At 45.1% G+C, this 19,803-nt stretch overlaps 1 protein-coding gene across 1 annotated transcript in view; it reads left to right on the top strand.

Annotated features, from left to right (window-relative positions):
• The window catches only part of LDLR (low density lipoprotein receptor), a 38,131-nt gene that overhangs the window by 13,271 nt on the left and 5,057 nt on the right, over nt 1-19,803 (top strand). The window contains exons 2-16 of the mRNA XM_068274324.1: nt 3,594-3,716; nt 3,828-3,950; nt 5,124-5,501; nt 5,607-5,729; nt 6,937-7,059; nt 7,229-7,348; nt 8,342-8,467; nt 9,341-9,512; nt 9,602-9,829; nt 10,514-10,632; nt 11,845-11,984; nt 14,498-14,639; nt 15,132-15,269; nt 15,384-15,683; nt 16,720-16,800. Coding sequence (XP_068130425.1) covers nt 3,594-3,716; nt 3,828-3,950; nt 5,124-5,501; nt 5,607-5,729; nt 6,937-7,059; nt 7,229-7,348; nt 8,342-8,467; nt 9,341-9,512; nt 9,602-9,829; nt 10,514-10,632; nt 11,845-11,984; nt 14,498-14,639; nt 15,132-15,269; nt 15,384-15,683; nt 16,720-16,800 — 2,436 coding nt within the window. The remainder of the gene's footprint in view (nt 1-3,593; nt 3,717-3,827; nt 3,951-5,123; nt 5,502-5,606; nt 5,730-6,936; nt 7,060-7,228; nt 7,349-8,341; nt 8,468-9,340; nt 9,513-9,601; nt 9,830-10,513; nt 10,633-11,844; nt 11,985-14,497; nt 14,640-15,131; nt 15,270-15,383; nt 15,684-16,719; nt 16,801-19,803) is intronic.

The raw sequence follows: 19,803 nt of genomic DNA, 5'->3' as shown, positions 1-19,803 counted from the left end.
GGGAGCCGTGTCCTCCCGGGGACGTGCGGCTCCATACTGCACAGGCGTGAGCGTGCAAGAGAGCGTGCTTGCGCAGGTGCAGTACAGGGCCGCCCTTCTTCAGGAGCACTCGGGCTCCCTGAAGACTTCTGAAGCCTCCTTCGGCCGGGTAAAGCAGTATTTGACTAATTTAAAGTGACAAGACAATATACTCTGTACTGCGCTGCGTAAGATGTCGGTGCTATATAAGTATTAATAATAATAATAATCATAATAATCAATCAACTTGGACAAATGCGTATCTACAGAGGAGCAGCCCCTATGACTGCAGGGGGGCCCAGAGGTGTGAGGGGGGCTCCAACTACTGCTTCACTCCCTCCAATAGAGATCCATCCATCCGATCAGGTGTTTTATGGCTACACTTGTTACAGGTGTGAAGATTATGATGTCCGCACTTGTTTTATGACCCTTGCGAGATGACCCCAAGCTGTGAGGGTCACCAGGGATAGGCTAGAGAAAGGCTGTTAACATTGGGGGGGAGCCCCAGGATTTAGAGTTACATCCCTGAACTTAGGTCCTGAGTTTTAATACAAAGTCTAATTATACATGGCTGCCTTAGAAAGCAATACATGATTGTGAAAACAGAATTAGTGTAAAGCAGCAGTCGGGTAATTTGAGCTGAAATGACAGAGCTGCAGTTTCCTGGATGTGAGTGATGCTGACGTGGACAGGTGTGTTCCTTACTGTACCTCTTCAGCCCAGGTGTAGACACAGCAATTACTTTCAATGTTACACTTTTACTGTGCTTTACAAGCATGGTAAGTGGCTTACGGCCGTGGTAGATTGCCGCACGCCTACAGATGTTTAAAACCTGCCCTTCTGGATAGTATTGGTGAGGCAGTGATTCTCCCAGTATATTATTTCAGTGCGCAGGTCCCCATGATGTCTCAGATACCTGTGTTTGAAGAGCAGTGACCCTTTCCTTCGTGATGCCACAATTTACATACACGTCTGGCCAATTTTACAACTTTTTGTGTTAATGGGCCCACTCACAATCCAATTTCCCAATGCATTACCGTCCATTCTGATGGTTGGGATTGTTTGGAAAGAGAGTGAAAAATAGCAATCTGAACAGACTAAAATAATTGTTACGAAATTCTGATCGGCGGAACGGTCCTTAGAATGATGGTTCATTGTCGATCAGCAGCATTAACTGTACCTGATCTGATCGATCATAGGGTCAATCGCTTGGGGGATTGTACCGTTAATCAGCACCTTTTATATTTTTTGCTGTCCTGAAGTACCAAAATGATTATCGTTGTTTGCTGGTTATGCAGCTTACCTGTTCAATAACCTAGCGTATCCTGGGGTATCTCTAAATTGTACAGGTGTCCATTGGAAAATTAGTTTTACAGGCTGTTTTTAAGGTGTTTTGTGGTAAATGTTTTTGGTGATGTTTCAGGAGAACAATTTTATAACTTCCTGCAGGTTTCACTGGGAAGCTGAGCAATGCCTCATGCATTTCTGCAATGCAGTATATTAACGTTCAGCCAATCTGTAATCCCCTCTGTCAGTGCAGGACACTAGAAGGAGTCCTGGGGGATTCTGGGAAGTGGCAGAGACCCCTCTCAGAATAGCTGCACCTCTAATTCAAGAGAGGGCAGGCATGTGTTCAGCATCTTAAATGTCTGTCTCCTCTCCACATGTCGAGCACATGCGTGACTAGATAAGACGGCTGACTCTGTGGCGATAAATAAGCCACACCCAACACTCCTAGCTCTTCCTGTCCATACAATAGCACACTAGCTTTAATACCATGCTTAAAAATGTACTCTATTTCCCTAGCCAATAACATTTTATTATTATACATTAATACAACGCTGTCATCTTCTGGAGCACTTTACAGAGTACATAGTCATGTCACTGACTGTCCTCTGAGGAGCTTACAATCTCATCCCTTCTATAGCCAAATTATATCATCCTATATCATTATTACAAATGTGCTCCATTTCCCCAACAAATACCATGTTATTATTATTATGCATTAATACAGTGCTGTCATCTTCTATAGCACTTTACAGAGTTCATAGTCATGTCATTGAGTGTCCTCCGAGGAGCCTACAATCTAATCCCTCTCATAATTAAATGTCCTCCCTTATCATTATTATTATTATTATTATCATCATGTATTTATATAACGCTGACATCTTCTTCAGCCCTTTACAGAATACATAGTCATGTCACTAACTGTCCTCAGAGGAACTCACTATCTAATCCCTAGTATAATCAAAAACTAGAGTGCCTGAAGTAAAATCTATACACACACCATACAAACTCCATGCAGAGGTGTCTGGGCTGGGAATTCTGTCGAGAAACACAATTTTAATCAACTTTTTGATCTTCATTCCCTTTATAGGCATGACCAACATAGGACCTACACAAATTGTCACCTCTTAGCATTCCATTTAAAACAAGCACTTGTGCTGTTGTTTTTTTTCATGTTTGTTTTGTTTTTAATATACTGTGTAGATTACGTAAATTGTGAGTTTTCAGTAATAGAGGCCCATACAAAATCATTCCTGTAGTCTATAATGGCTTTAATTGTTAATTTCAATGTGCCTGTCCTCACGGGCAGCCAGCAGTAGACATTTGATAGGGGTTATGTAGGTGGTTTTTAGAGTAATGTATTTGTATAACTGGTTCTATAGCATTCACAGGAAAATTCCAATAAAAGTGCAGATGAGTGCTTCGCTGTAACTGCACCTGTCCTTCCTGTGTGCACGGGATCTGACTCGACACGTCTGCCCTATGGGTAGTTTCATGTTCTGTTAGTACGATTTTATGCTTGACTTCCTTACAAGACCTTTATCTCATCATCATCATGTCTTATCTGATGAACAGTCGGTGGATTTCCTAAATATTAAGCCTGGGGCCCACTACAGCACTTTCTGCTGCGTTATGTAATCGCGGGCGATTCCAAAAGCAATAGGTTAATGAAAGTCCATGGAGGTGATCCCACAGTAGCGATGGTGATTTCCTGAAATACCTGCAGCGTTTTTGGAGCTTTTTCACTGCAATAGAGAGATAGGATCGCTACAAAAATCGCTTTTCAGTCTCTGTACAAATTGATTTTGCAGCGATTTTACTACCCAAATCCACTTGCAGTATCCATAAAGCCTTGTGCTAATACCAATCACTATAGCTCGTCGGGTGGGGGGGGGGGGGGGGTGTCTGTCTGTCTGATATTGTGGTGAAACCCCTCCCACAGTGTGATGTCATGACCATGGTCCAGACAGTTTGCACTCTGTGCACCTCATTGCATTGTGGGAAATAACACCTTTTCCCAACTGCCAAGCAAGGAATATCTCCCTCTGTGCATATAACTCTCAGTAACGAACATTCGGTACAGATCCCCTGGCAGAATTAAAGATGTCTCCACCAGTGATAAATTTCAGAATGTAAATCGGGCAGAGGAAAGATTTTACAACGGGCAAACACTGTCTAAATAATCTATAAATCAACATTGTAAAAAAAATAAAAAATAAGCATTTTAATTCATTATGTTGTTTTTACTACAGCTGGTCTTTAACATTATTCATTATTTTGTATTGTAGGGTCTTCTAAATGTGACAGGAATGAGTTCCAGTGTGAAGATGGGAGATGCATGCCTTACAAGTGGATCTGTGACGGCAATGAGGACTGCCGGGACGGGTCTGATGAGTCCCCCGAGACTTGCCGTAAGTTAGGGGAAAATAACTGGAATCTCCGAGCTTTGTGGGAAACTGATTAAAAAGGTCTTTCAAGATGGCTGTGTGTTACCTTGTAACATGTTATTGGTCTTTTCTTAGGGACAAGGACATGCAGCCCCGACCAGTTCAGCTGTGGTGGGAGGATCAATCGCTGTATTCCTTTGAAATGGAAGTGTGATGGGCAAGAGGACTGTGAGAATGGCTCAGACGAGAAGGAATGTGGTACGTATTGCTTGTAATCTTGTTCGAAAATACTTCAGTGCTGAAGTAATCCACTGTGTCTTTGTACCACCACACCAAGGCCTTGATGCAGGAAACTGCGCTAAATATACCATGCCCACACAGCGCGGGTTAATATTACCGTGCGTATCACAACTGTGGTACTCCAGTAGCGTGGTCGCTACTGCGGTAATTACCATAGTAGTGGTCGCGCTACTGGAGTACAACGGTCGCGCTACGAGCACATTGCGCTGCACTTGCGCATGCTACGCTGCATGACAGCGCTTGGTAATATTAACCCGCACTGTGTATGTGCGCGGTATATTTAGCCTAGTTTCCTGCATCAAAGCCCAAGTAAGAAAGGGGCTGCCAAATCTAGATGGGCCAAAATCAAAAGGCCTTAAAGCATTTTCGGTCACCTCACAGCAGTGGTCCCAAAACTACGGCCCGCAGGCCGAATGCGGACCCCCAAGGCTTTTTCACTGGCCCCCAAACACAAATCTTATAGATGTGGCCCAATGTACCTTTAAATATTAGCGCCCTGCATATAGAATAGCAGTGCTGGCACCACCCATCCACATACTGTAGAAGCTAGCAAGCAGTCATTCGCTGGCTACCAATCCAACTCTGCATCAGGTGACACTGCTGTCCAACCGGACGGCAGGTTGTCACCTGGGTATGCTTCACTGTCTGGTGCACAAAGACGTTCTTTGGGTGCCAAATGACTGAATGGCTGCTGCTGGGAGTTCTCCTCCAGGCCTGGTTGGGGGGAATCAATACCTAGATTAATGTAATGTTGTATGTTCTGGCCCCCTGGCAGTCTGAAGTATGTTGACCCGGCCCTTGACCGAAAAAGTTTGGGGACCCCTGGCCCACAGGGACAAAACTATCAACCATCAACAGGAACAGGATATTTTTATGATTTCTATTTTGTTCAGATTTTACATTAATTAATTAAAAAGAAAAATACTTGCGCTATTTATACTGCAAACAGCGTACAGACTCCGTGATTGAAGACCAGTACAACTCAGGCTTACAGTTAGCTTTAGAAATGCATAGCTGGCTATAGACTGGAATTATAGAAACAAATCTGCGGCTCTAACCTGTCTATAGCTATTTTGTTAGTGTAAGTGGAGTTTACTGTGTGTATCTAATTTGGACTCTCTTTTGTTTCAGCTGCTAAGTTGTGCGTCTCCGATGAAGAGTTTCAGTGTGGCAATGGGAAGTGCATCTCTCTGGACTATGTGTGCGACGGGGACCACGACTGTGACGACGGCAGCGATGAGCACTCCTGCCCACCCCCCACCTGCAGCCCAAACTTTTTTAACTGTAAGAACTCCAGCATGTGCATCCCTAAGTTGTGGACCTGCGATGGGGATCCTGACTGTGACGATGGCTCTGACGAGGAGAACTGTGAGGGCAAAGAGCCTCTCCGCACCGACAAGCCTTGCTCCAACCTGGAGTTCCACTGCGGCAGCGGCGAATGCATTCATCTGAGCTGGAAGTGCGACGGAGGGTTCGACTGCAAGGACAAGTCCGATGAAAAGAACTGTGGTACGTGGCTGGGCAGGGCTTCACAGGGACCTGCTGCACTGCTCTTGCTGATGACGGCTCTCGCTAATTCTATAGGAAACTTATGTGTGTTTTGTGCTTTAACAGAAAAACCAACCTGCAGCCCAGATCAGTTCCAGTGTAACGATGGCAAATGTATCCACGGCAGCCTGCAGTGCAACCAAAACTACGACTGTGACGATGGCAGTGATGAGTTTGGATGTGTAAATGGTAAGCTTTACATCTTATCGTGGTGTAGTGGGCGGCATGGTGGCGCAGTGGTTAGCATTCTTGCCATGCAGCGCTGGCTCCTCGGTTCTAATCCCAGGCAGGGCACTATCTGCACAGAGTTTGTATGTCCTCCCTATGTCTGCGTGGGTTTCCACCAGGAACTCCGGTTTCCTCCCACATCCCAAAAACATACAGATAAGTTAATTGGCTTCCCCCTAAATTGGCTCTAGGCTACAATACATACACTATACGATACATACGTAAGCATATGACTATGGTAGGAATTAGATTGTGAGCTCCTCTGAGGGACAGCTAAGTGACAAGGCAATATACTTTGTACAGCGCTGCGGAAGACGTCAGCGCTATATAAATACTAAATAATAATATCTATCCACCCAGGGGAACATTTAAAGCGACGCACCCATGATTGTGTGAACTCAGGCGTGGCGGATGAAAATGACTTTGATACTTCTGGTGCATCGCATTGCATGAAGTGTGTGAGTCTCCATAGACTTGCATGGCCCTTGCAGTGGGAAAGTGTAATGCAGGGCGGTGCAGCGCGCAAGTGGAAAAGGGGCCTAAAGGACACTTGAAGTGAGAGGGATATGGAGGCTGCCATATTTATTTTCTTTTAAACAATTCAATTTGCCTGACATCCTGCTGATCTTTCATGCATCAGTAGTTTCTGAATCACAACCTTAAACAAGCAGGCGGCAAATGCAGTCAAACACCTGATCTGCTGCATGCTTGTTCAGGTCTGTGGCTGAAAGTATTCGTGGCAGAGGAGCAGTAGGATAGCCAGGCAATGTGCATTGTTTAAAGGACAACTGTAGTGAGAATAATATGGAGGCTGCCATTTTAATTTCCTTTTAAACAATTCCAGTTGCCTGGCAGCCCTGCTGGTCTATTTGGCTGCAGTATTGTTTGAATAACACCAGAACCAAGCATGCAGCTAATCTTGTCAGATCTGACAGTAACGTCAGAAACACCTGATCTGCTGCATGCTTGTTCAGGGTCTATGGCTAAATGTATTACAGGCAGAGGATCAACAGGATAGCCAGGCAACTGGTATTGCTTACAAGGAAAAAAATATGGCAGCCTCCATATCTTCTCAGATCAGGTGTCTTTTAAACAATTTGTGTAAATGGGAAAAAACATATATTTTGTGGCTGTACGCTCATATTTGTTTTTTTTTTTATTTCTTCAGTGACAAAATGTGAGGGTCCAGAGAAATTCCAATGCCTCAGCGGGGAGTGCATCCACATGAGTCAAGTCTGTGATACTCACCGAGACTGCAGAGACTATAGCGATGAACCATTCAAGTTATGTGGTGAGTTTCCCATTGCTGTATTAGTGCCACTACCAATGGTGTGTCTCTGTAATATAGCCACTTCCACTCTGTGAGGCCCACCCTTTTCTGCATTGCTTTATATCTGTGGTTCTTCTCTGAGCTTTTCGACAGATCCTCAAGTATTAACTTCTCCTTTTTCTTCTTCAAGCTGAAAATGAGTGCATGAGAAACAATGGCGGCTGCTCCGATATCTGCAAAGACCTAAAGCTTGGCTACGAATGTTTGTGCCCAGAAGGCTATAAGCTTGTAGGAGAAAAAAAATGTGAAGGTAACTCTTTAGTTTGTTTTTCCTTTCCATTGAACCAACATTCACCACAGTGATTTACAAAATGCTTTGTATCCTCTGCTTGCGCTGGACTAGAAGAGGAAGGAATATGTTTTTAATCTAAAGATGGGTTTGAAACTCTCCCATTTCCCCAGCCATTAGCAAAAAAGAAAAAAAAGCATGGTCATGGCGGGAAGATCTACTCAAACCATGACCTTGGCAGGGAGATTAGCTCAAATCATGACCTTAGCAGGGAGATCTACTCAAATCATGACCTTAGCAGGGAGATCTACTCAGATCATGACCTTGGCATGGAGATCTACTCAAAGCATGACCTTGGCAGGGAGATCTACTCAAAGCATGACCTTGGCAGGGAGATCTACTCAAAGCATGACCTTGGCAGGGAGATCTACTCAAAGCATGACCTTGGCAGGGAGATCTACTCAAATCATGACCTTGGCAGGGAGATCTTCTTAAAGCATAACTTTGGCATTAACTTTTAGTTAGAGGTGGATGAAGAGCAATACCCAAAATTCTAAAAAAAACACATTGATCAGTCAAAAGAAATTTGTTTCTCACGGTTTGTGGAGTAAGGCTCAGGCCTATGTTGTAAGTTATGCCTGAGCTTTGCTCCCTCACCAAGCTGCTCCCATTGGCCTAATGTCACCATCTCTAGTTATTAGTGGGCAGCTGTCTAGTGAGAGTTGGCCAATGAGAGCAACATAATAAGGGCGCGTGTGCACGGTGTATGACTCGAGCCTAACACTTGGACACAGGCTTACATTAAGCTTACAGGATGTGTCAGGTGGCATCTGAGTATCTGAACAATACCTGGCAACTGAAGATTGTGGGTTGCAAAATGTTGTACCTCCTCACAATTGCTTCAATTTCTGCATTTTGTACATCCATGTACATTCATACAACCATGCTTAGCTTTGATTGCAGACTGGCCCATTGTGTATTTATACAAGTTTTATCCTTTTGTGTTTCACGCAGATATTGATGAATGTGCGGAACCCGACACATGCAGCCAGATATGCATTAACTTAGAAGGAAGCTATAAATGTGAATGCAGCGAGGGCTACCAGATGGACCCCGCAACCGGCTCCTGCAAGGGGATTGGTGAGTGTCATTATTATCATTATTTAGTATTTTATATAGTGTAGACAACTTCCACAGCACTGTACATAGTATATATAGTCTTCGTACTAACTGTCCCTCAGAGGAGCTCACAGTCTAATCCCTACCAGTGTAATATGTCCATCATAGTCTAAGGCCAATTTTATTGGGAAGCCAGTTAACTTGGTGTGCCCGGAAGAAGCCCACGCAGACACCATATAGTACTACTAAATCTACTAAGAAACGTTCTGAAGTTATTAATGTAAATGAGCTTGACAAACAGCTTGTTGAATTACTGAAAAGTAAACAGAAGCAAAAACAGTTTTGACTGGGAAAAGCCTTGTGATCTGGTCTTAAGCCTGCTACACACATCCAGTTTTGATTTTACCACCTCCATGTAGCATGAGAAAGCTCATAGCTCCTCCTCCTTCTGCAGAGTTCAGCAATGTATTATGTACCTCCTCCAGTGCTGCGTCAAGCCTCCCCTTCTTCCCTGCAGCTGCACACTCTATGCTGTCTTTCTCGGGCTCCCAATGCGTATCATGTGATGGGCAACCAGGTATGCCGTATAGACTGGATGCAGATGGTATGCGTTTACTCTGCAAGATGGAGAAGATCCGGGGGGGGGGGGGGGGCTTTGTGCTTTGCCACTACTCCCTTCCCACTCACATCTATTTATAATATAAATTCTACCGTAACTGCCCTTTCCACCCCTACACTGATCACTGGCATAACAAAAGGGGACGAGAGGTTGCGACTGAAATGCTGCTACTCCAGATCTACTTACATGATCTTCAGCTGTTGTTCTTCCGAGTGCATATGTAAACTATTTAGTGAGGACGTCTGTCTAAAGCTGCTTTTTCATTGGCTTTGCAGAATCGGTGGCCTACTTGTTCTTCACTAACCGCCACGAAGTGAGGAAGATGACTCTGGACAAGAGAGAGTACACCAGCTTCATTCCCCGCCTCAAGAATGTGGTGGCCCTAGATACAGAGATAGTCAACAATAAAATCTACTGGTCTGACCTGACCCAGAAGAAAATTTACAGGTAATGCCGATGTTCATGCAATGGAATAGAGTCGGACGTACAGAGCATTGTGAAATGGTTGTTACATGTTCTCTTTTCTTCCTCTGCAGTGCCTTAATGGACAAGGCTCACAACTTGTCTCACCATGAAACCATCATCGAGAATGAAATCCAGTCTCCGGAAGGTATTGCCGTGGACTGGATCCATGCCAACATCTACTGGACCGACACTCACTACGGCACCATTTCTGTGGCCAACACTGAGGGAACCAAGCGCAAAACTCTACTCAGGGAAGGCTTGGGCAAGCCACGGGACATTGTAGTGGACCCATCCAAAGGGTAAGCGCAGGCTCTTAAGTATCATTAAGGGAACTTTGTAGGCTGTTGACGAATAGTATTTTGGGTAACACATCATAGGGAAGGCAGTACCTAAGGTACTATTTATTTGTTTTCCTCAGCCCCTCCCAACTTTTACACATTTGTGCTAAAATCTACCGTAGCAGCATACCGTATTTTTGGACTACAAGACACACCCAGGTTTAGAGGACAAAAACCAAGACGAGATTAGCTGCATGTTTGTTTCAGTTGTGCGATTGTGATTCAGACACTATTGATGCCAGAATGATCAGCAACACTGCCAGGCAACTGGTATTGCTTAACAGGAAATAAATATGGCAGCCTCCATATACCGCTTCAGGTTCCCTTTTTAATAGAAGAAAATGAGGCACGGAGGGGGAAATTTTACAAGAATATAGGACACAAGGGAGGATGGGCAATAGTCCAGTTTAGAGCCAAGCAGTGCTTTCCAGGAGCCTATAGGCAATTCTGAAATACTGTTTAGATAACCGCATAGATCGCAGACGGTGTGTCGTGGCTATTCATGATAAAAGGACACCAGTCTTGTTGATGGGCTGGTCAGAACAGCTTGAGTTCTGTTTAATATAAGAAGGACAATCTATGTCACTACAATGGTGTGGCTATTTGTCTAGCACTGTGGTGTTGACTTTTATGCTTGTTTTTCAGCTTCATGTACTGGACCGACTGGGGTTCTCCTGCCAAGATCGAGAAGGGAGGTCTGAACGGCAATGCCAGGCAGACTCTTGTCAGTGAAGACATTCAGTGGCCCAATGGCATTACTCTGGGTAAGTAATCAATGGCTACTTGTTAGGGCTGGTACACATGGGCTTCTGCTCAGCGTCTCGTTCAAACGCATGTTTTTTTTTTTTCTTTAAAAAATGCCAGCGGTTTAACAGCTTGGCTATTAATGGCTTTTGAAGGCTTTTAATGGCTTTCAGGAGAGCTTTGCATTTTCTGGGCTAGTAGTGGCTTTTGCAGGAAGTGGGTGTAGGGCAGGGGTCTCAAACTCGCGGCCCGGCGGGCCATTTGCGGCTTTCGGTACAATATTTTGTGGCCCGCGCCGGCAAAAGAGACACGGAAGCGAACTATTTTACCTTATAGTTCGCTTCAGTGCTCCCAAGTAATCCGCCACATCCCGCTGCTAAATGAGGGCTGCAGAGCCCCCAAATCCCCCGGGAAAACATCCAAGACTGCGCTGAGGGGCAGAGCTTCCAGCTGTAGCTCTGCCCCTCCTGACGTCAATCGCCGCATGGTTCGCTGCCTCTCCCCGCCCCTCTCTGTGAAGGAAGAACGAGAGGGGCGGGCAGAGGCGGCAATCTGCCGCGATTGACGTCAGGAGGGGTAGAGCTGAAGCTGAAAGCTCTGCCCCTTCTAGGAAATGCTGGCGGATTGCCCCCCGGGCGATTTGAGGGCTCTGCAGGCCTTGTTTTGCGGCGGGGATGCGGCGGATTACTTGTAATGGGAGCACTGAAGCGAACTATAAGGTAGGACACTTCATGTTCAGAAGAAATAATTAAAACTGTTAATAATGACATTTGAGGACTTTTTTGTGTCCCTTATGCGGCCCAGCCTCATCCTGATTTTGCCTCCTGCGGCCTCCAGGTAAATTGAGTTTGAGACCCCTGGTGTAGGGAAAGGGCTGGGATTTGGGCTTTCGTTGACTTTTTGTGGCTTTTGCTGGCATTCAAACAACACCAGGAACTGCAAATGACTTCTAGAAGCTGCATGTTGTTTTTGAGATAAGATGCCGGGATCTACTGACAGGCTTTCATGAATGCCTGCAAAAGACTTCTACAAAATACTCCCATTCACTTGCATGGGACGGCAGTAGAAACCTAAAAAACGTTACTATTAAAACGTGCCATGTTTAATACCAACAAAATGTTCGTGTGAACCACCCCTCACGCAGTATCTATACATGTGCTGAAACCTTTGTACGGTATGGTTTATGGCTGCCAGATCATCAAACGATAATATTTTTTTCCCCATTTTTATAGACCTGCTCCATCAACGATTGTATTGGGTTGATTCCAAGTTGCACACTCTGTCTAGCATTGATGTTACCGGAGGAAGCAGGAGGAAAGTCCTATCTGATGAGGACAGCTTATCTCACCCATTCGGCCTCACCATCTTTGAGGTGAGTTAATATTCCTTTAAATACACGGAATAAACTGGCTTTTTTCCCATCAGTCAATTCACCCTCTGTGACAGTCCTAAAGCAGTGTGTGCACTTCCAGATTACCTTCACTGATGACTCATTTTAGACCCTCTTTGTATCTGAAGGATCCATTTGTGAGCTGCTGCAAACTTTCCCTGTTAATTGGAGATATAGTTTGGCAATGTTAAAAGTGTTAAGCATTTTTAAAGGCCAAGTAAACCCAGAATAACAAGGCTTATTTTCAATGGTACATTATTTGAAAATTACGCTCAAACATTTACGCTCAAACATGAATTGTGTCGCTGTGTTTGCCTGCAGCTGTGCACCTATCCATGCAGACTGGCCACCGCTAGTATCTGAGCAGTTCCTATTAGCAGATCTTGGTCTTATGATTATTCACTACCTACTTTCTGTGAACTACAAGTCTGTTCTCACATGTTTTCTACTGAACTGTAGAGTAGTGTTGTCCGGATCATGAACGATTCGGATCTTTGATCCGAATCTATTTCGTGAGTCGAATCATCCGAATCATCAAAATGAGTGATTCGGATTGCAAAAGGGGCGGGGCCAGGAGAGACACGCCCCCTCTCAGCGGGCAGCATGGTCCTGGAAGCAGAGCAGAGATGGATCACTCTGTTGGAGGGGACTCAGGGGAGCCAGCCGGCCTTGCAGAGACAGGTAGAGGGGACATCGGTGCCACTGCCAGATATATGTAGAGCACACATACTGGCTGAAATGTGCTGCCCATTATAGGCTGTCTGTTCCTAGCTGTGCACAGTGAACACATTGAAAACTTTTGGCTCAGCACAGCTCAGTAACTTTGCAGGCACTGTGCAGCGCAATATGATCCTCCTGCACTCGGCACTAAACAGCTGCACTTATCTTCTGGGAATGCTTTCTTTCACTGTGCGACGTTTCCATTCAAGTTATACAGATGAACATGTAGGTGAAAGATTTGTAAAGCATATGATTGCAGCATGTGGTTATTGTGTGCAAACAAACATTTATGCTCTCTGCTTCCCTCCTCCCTTCTCTGTCCACTCATTGCCCTCTTTCCATCTTCTCCCCTTCTCTGTGTGTCCTCCCCCCTCCTCTTCTCCTGTCCTGCTAGTCATTTCACCCCCCCCCCCCATGCTTCCCTTGTAAAATGATCCGAGATTCGGATCAAAGATCCGGATCTTTTCAATTATCCGATTCAAATCATCCGTGTGGGTGTTTGATTAACCCGCCCACTATTTGCTATTGGAGGGAAGGGACTGAGAGCTTTTGTTTAGCTGGCCAGGCGCGTTTGGCCCACAAAACACACATTCCATTCACCAGCTAGCTTCTATATACTGTTTGTATTCGCTTATCACCCTGATTGCTATTAGACTTTGCCTTGTTTATTTATAGATTAAAGGACTGCTGTACTGTGCAGAATATGGAGGCTGCCATGTATATTTCCTTTTAACAATACCAGATGCCTGGCTATCCTGCTGATCCTCTGCCACTAATCCTTTTAGCCACAGCCCCTGAACAAGCATGCAGCAGATCAGGTGTTTCTGACATTATTGCCAGATCTGACAAGATTAGCCGCGTGCTTGTTTCTGGTGTGATTCAGACACTAATGCTGGGGATACACGGTACGTTTCTGTACCATGTATCGACCAGCTGATCCGGCCATCTGATAATATTCAGCTGGCCCGATCATGCCGCTCGGCCCCCGCCCGCTCGATTCCCGCCGGCGGACAATGGCAGGGAATCGAGCGGTGATAAGGAAGCGCCGGCGGGGACGAGCGGTAATCGATCCGCTCGGACGAGTGGGGATGTGCCGGCATCGAGCCGCTGGCTCGATCCGGCGCAATAAACGAGCCGTGTATGCCCGGCATAATGCAGTCAAATGGACCAGCAGAGCTGCCAGGCAACTACTATTATTTAACAAGAAATAATTCTCACTTCAGTTGTCCTTAAAGTTTGGTTTAAATATGTCTCGCCACCCCATACAAGTTGTGGGTAGTCAGTGATTGTCTGAACCAACAGTGTCTAATATAGTTGGGTAGAATCGTAAATAGGTATATCTATTGCAGACAAACACGACCAAACCCCGACAAACACAACCAAGGTTTGTGGCAGGCATACGGGGCAGCTTTGCAGTAGATAGAAGAATCCAACACGTTTTAAACCTACAAATGCAACCAGTTGCATTTACCCCAAAGACTGCTCAGCCTTTTCCCTTCACTGTCACCATTTGACTTCTTCTTGCTTGTCACTTGGGGACAGCTTTGTCCACCTGCTAGATTTTTGTTGTTAAAAACCATTGTTCATTATTGTTTCTGACAAAATTCTCATTGAGACTCCTTTGGCCCAGAATGATCGCCAACAATCGTGTCTAGTGACAATTGCTGAGCACTTATATGAAAGTTTACAGTGTGCTATTACTGACATTAACTGGCTCTTTGTATATTTTCTTGGTCTGATCTCTAAATAATCTGCATTATGTTTTGTTGTTGAAGGATCTTGTTTTTTGGACTGATATTGACAATGGAGCTATATTCAGCGCTAACAGACTGACAGGAGACAAGATAAGAAAGGTGGCTGAAGATCTGCACTCTCCGGAAGACATTGTCCTCTACGATAACAGAGGACAGCCTGAAGGTGAGAAGGAAATTCTGTGGTGAAGCAGCATTACGAAGGTTCCCCATTAAAGGGCGTCCAAACCTTTACTGAGGAGCAAAATATGTTCCCTCCAAAAACAAATACTGTATACATATGTGAAGCCAGTTGCGTGTGGTCCGGTATTAGTCATGGAGAGAATCCGAAAGACATAACAACAAAAGTTGTTTAGGTGATACCTTTAATGACTAACTGTTCAAGATTCCTTTGCAAGCTTTTGAAACTAAGTTTCTTCTTCAGGCATGTTTCAGAGCTGGATCAGATCCATATGGTTCTGATCCAGCTCTGAAACATGCCTGAAGAAGAAACTTAGTTTCGAAAGCTTGCAAAGGAATCTTGAACAGTTAGTCATTAAAGGTATCACCTAAACAACCTTTGTTGTTATGTCTTCGGATATACATATGTGCTCACTGATTTGTTTAGCCAAAGGGAAGGAATAGACTATTATAATGAAAGTTTTATTTTAACTTGTAGGTAAAAACTGGTGTGCTAATGGAGGCTGTGAATACTTGTGCCTGCCCGCGCCACATATTAATGCAAACTCGCCTAAGTACACCTGTGCTTGTCCTGATGGAGAACATCTTGGGGAAGATGGTAAAAGCTGTATGAAAGGTAAGGTATCCTATATGAAATGACACAATGGAAGGTTGTCAAATGGGACATGTCTTTCTATATGTCGTACGAGACAGAATAGTAATGAAAGTTTTTTTTTGCTTGTTTCCTCAGATCTCGTTACTCCACATTCCACTAAGGTCACCTCCCCTCCAGTCACGACAACACCTACTTCCCCTGTCACCACGCCTAAGACTACCATGCTTGCCAAGATTACAACTACTACTTCACCAACAACCACGGCAAAGATTACTACCACTATGCCAAGGAGGCCAGCTACCGTCAAGCCAGAACAGCCTACAACCACTACAATATCTACCACAAGTCGGACAATCACTAAAGCTAACAGGCCTCAAACCGAGAAGGCGAATCCTAACCTGTCCACCACAGAACCTGTTACAGTGTCACTCCAAGGTACAAGTCTCATCCTGCATGCGTAAAAATCGGCTATAGATATACCATGATATTTATGATATTTACAAGTCCATAGCTGTGGCAAAATTGCATCTTTTCGCCTGGAGTTTGCATACAGGGGCTTACAGAGAGAGGCGATGTATTGGGTTGTGTTTAATTCCTTTATTTAACATGACTCCAGCCGTCTTTAGGCGCTCAGAGCGTTCTTCACAAAGCATTTGAGTTTTTAAAAAGCTGCAAGGACCCTGATGCACTAAATGGTGGGTAAAGGGGACCTGTAGTGAAAATAACATAATGAATACAATTGTTTTTTTTGTTTGTTTGTTTGTTTTTTTGTTTTTTTTACAATATTCGTTTATAAATTATTTTAGCCAGTGTTTGGCCATTGTAAAATCTTACCTCTCTTTGATTTACATTCTGAAATGTATCACTGTGGTGACATCTTTAGTCCTGCCAGGTGATCTGTACAGAATGTTCAGAGTTGATTAATTGGCAGTTGGAAAAAGCTGTTATTTCCCACAATGCACTGAGGTTCACAGACAGCAAACTGTCAGGACCATGGTCATGATTTCACACTGTGGGAGGGGTTTCACTACAATATCATCCACACAGAGCCCCCTGATTAGCTATTTGAGAAAAGGAAAACATTTCTGGTGGGAAAGGGGGTATTGGCTAATGATTGGGATAAAGTTAAATCCTGGGTTAGAGTTCCTCTTTAAGCTGCCATGTACAAATAGCACATGGCAATTTTACCGGTACAAAAGCCAGGGGGCACCGCTCATTAACCAATTGATACCTGTTAACCATAGCAACATGCACATTCTATTCCGGTAATGGGCGGTGCAGTTGGTACCAGTAACATTGCCATACACTGCCTACGCACGGCAACTTTACCACCATTTAGTGCATCAGGCCTAATATACATAACTGTGCCGAGCGGAGAATGGAATGTGTGGCACAATATACAGACACACAGCTGATGAGTATTGCTGACATGAGTACTAAGTATGCTGACCTGTCCTTCACCTTCTTACAGGTAATGAAAATGTTGAAGTGAAGATGGAGACAGCCGACTCCCATGCACGTTCCAACGCCATATACATTGTCATTCCTATAGGTAAGTGTCTGTCTCTCCCATGTGATGTAATTTATTGTCACTGTAGTGTGAGTTTCCCTTCCATGGGGGAAGCGGTTAATTGGCCTAACCTATGTGGCCTGCAGTTATCCTTGTTCCCGGAGACCGGCCTCATTCCCATCTGAGCCAGAGTTGTACTGTTTGCTTCCCTAGACCAACTGCCACGCCCCGTCCTTCCATATGCAAACTGCTCTACTTCCCTATCCGCATACAGCTGTTCCTTTCTTCCATGTGCAGCAGCGTCCCTCTCCCCTTTCCTATATGACAAGTTCTCCTCTTCCATGTGCAGCAGCGTCCCTCTCCCATGTGTAACCCCCACTTTCCAATATAGCAAGTTCCCCTCTTAAATGTGCAGCCCCCTTTCCAATATAGCAAGTTCCCCTCTTCAATGTGTAGCCCCCCTTTCCTATATAACAAGTTCCCCTCTTCCATGTGCAGCCCTTCTTCCCTAATTAGCAAGTTCTCTTCTTACATATACAGCAGCATCCCTCTTCCATGTGTAGCCCCTCCCTTATACACCAAGTTCCCCTCCTCTATATACAGTAGCGTCCCTCTTCCATATGCAGCCCCCATTTCCTATGTAACAAATTCCATTCTTCAATAGGCAGCAGCATCCCTCTTCCATGTGTAGCCCCCCCCCCCCCCCCCCCCCATATACCAAGTTCTCTCTTCCATATACAGTAGCATCCCTTTTCCATGTGTAGCCCATCCCCATATACCAAGTTACTCTCTTCCATATACAGCAGCATACCTCTTCCATGTGTAGCCCCACAATATATACCAAGTTCCTCTCTTCCATATACAGTAGCATCCCTCTTCCATATGCAGCCTCCATTCCCTATATAACAGGTTCCCCTCTTCTATATACAGCAGAGACCCTCTCCCATGTGTAGCTCTCCTTCCCTATATAACAAGTTTCCCTCTCCCATGTACTCAAATGTAGGGCAAAAGAGATTGCGAAGATGGTTGTATGATGACTGCATCTTCCATACGGGCACTTACTGTATAAACCTTCTCATTGACCCCACCAGTATTTTAGGTAGCAGACATCTTCTGGTGTCACTCCTGTGCCTATACAAATGGAGGAGGAGGCTGGCAGGCACTCGGAAATGATATGTGACAGGCAGGACGGTAACAACCAGGTAAACTACGTGCTCAAGACTCTGGAGCAAAGTCAATGCAAAAATAGTGAAGGAGAACGGAAGGAGTCTGGCACTGTAGTTTATTACAAGCTAAAATGACAGCAGTGCAACGTTTATGAAAGCATTCATGAAGGTGACATGATGCATTACAATCTGGCGTGCAGCAAGTAGCTAAACGTGATGTCACTGTGCATAGTTCAAATGGCTGTACCTGGTTGGGGGAGGCAGCAGGTGTGGGCGCCAGTGTGGTGCACGGCCTAACGACCGTTTCGCAGGGCAAAGTGCCTAGCTTCTTCTGAGGGAAAAGGTGCACAAATGTGGCTAGAACAAAAGCGGACTTAAGTATGCGTGATTCGCATACTTCCGGTCCGCTGTGAAAGGCCTCCCTCCCTCCCGTGATTGGTCCAGACGTGCCCTGTGTAGAGAGGCGAGAAACAGGATAGGCGCGGCCAACTCTAATGATCGCTGGCGTGCATCAGTAGTGATGCTGTGACCATGTGATCCGTGGACACGCCTTCCTATAGGTCGCTAAGCAGCTGGGAACAAGATAGACGCTGCATACAGAAAGGCGTCAGGTGGTTGCTATGGTGAACGGGATGTGGCCATCCCGTATTGGTACTAAAAGGCGCAGCCCACCAATATACAAAATACAGCCCACCAGTGTGAATGGAGGACATGTAGGAGCCGCTGCTAAACAGCGGCTAAAGCGCATGTGAATTCCAGACAAGGAGATATTCTCACATGTCAGGGCTTATTAGCCCAAAAGCTGCAAGCTAAACCAGGCAGGTCGTCTAGAAACCAATATTAGGACAGGAAAGCTGGAGGATAGCAATGTACCCATGGGTGGAGCAAGTGAAGAAAGAAGAGGGAGGAAGAGGAAGAAAGAAAGAGAAGTGAAGTGAAGAAATGTGAAATGAAGGTGTGATGGGTACAATGTGGGGGAAGTGAAGTGAGAAAAGGAGGAAAGGAGCAGTCCGAAGGGCAACCCTAAAGGAGAGGCCAGACTGGTTCAGCTTATGGCAAATTGAAATAGATACACGAAATTTATTAAATGTATTAAGTAAGTTTCATCAATAATAATTAAAATTGAATTGGATCGATGCGGTGGGGAGCAAAAAGGAAAAAGTCCCCATCTGCTTGGATCCAAAAAGGAACAGTGTAATAACGCTGAACCAATAAAAATGGACATAATGCCATAATAGGAACCGTCTAAGGGGCAACAAAGGGTGGTGAGGGCAGAAAGATACTTATAATGAGAACTCAAGGATCGAGGAAACAGGCGAGATCTAAGTAATCGTTGAGACCCAAGGCACCCATAGCATTGGAGCGCAGAATCCATTGCGCTTCTTGTCTGAGCAGGAGCTTTTTCCTATCTCCGCCTCTGCGGGGGACATTGCAAATATCGATAATTGCAAAAGAGAGCAAATCAGGATTCATTTGATGGGCCTCTGTCATATGTTCCACTATCCTAGGGCCCTCCATTGGCTGAAGAATCGCCCTGACCTGACAATCCGCAAAGCGGACAAAGGAGGGTCTGTTGTAGTGCTCTCCACAGAAAGCTACAAAAAAGAAGCCCTACGACAATTGTCAGATTTAACTACCTATACACCCCTCAAAAGAGACCCCACAGTCAGTTACCACACTGCTCTGAGGTCACTCTTACGGAGAGGGGTAGATTATGGCTGCTTAACTCCTGCATTAGCAACTAACCTTTTGCCTTCCTTCCCGGTTAAGCCAGTATGGTATTGTCTACCAAAAATACACAAGTCCTTGACCGACCCCCCGGGCCGACCCATTGTGTCGGGTCTGGGATCGGTCACGGAAAGATTGTCAAGATACCTGG

This window comes from Hyperolius riggenbachi, chromosome 3 (assembly GCF_040937935.1).
Source record: "Hyperolius riggenbachi isolate aHypRig1 chromosome 3, aHypRig1.pri, whole genome shotgun sequence".
Classification (NCBI taxonomy): Eukaryota; Metazoa; Chordata; class Amphibia; order Anura; family Hyperoliidae; genus Hyperolius; species Hyperolius riggenbachi.
Note: the sequence above shows the minus strand (reverse complement) of the source record. Positions and strands in the feature narration are given on the sequence as shown.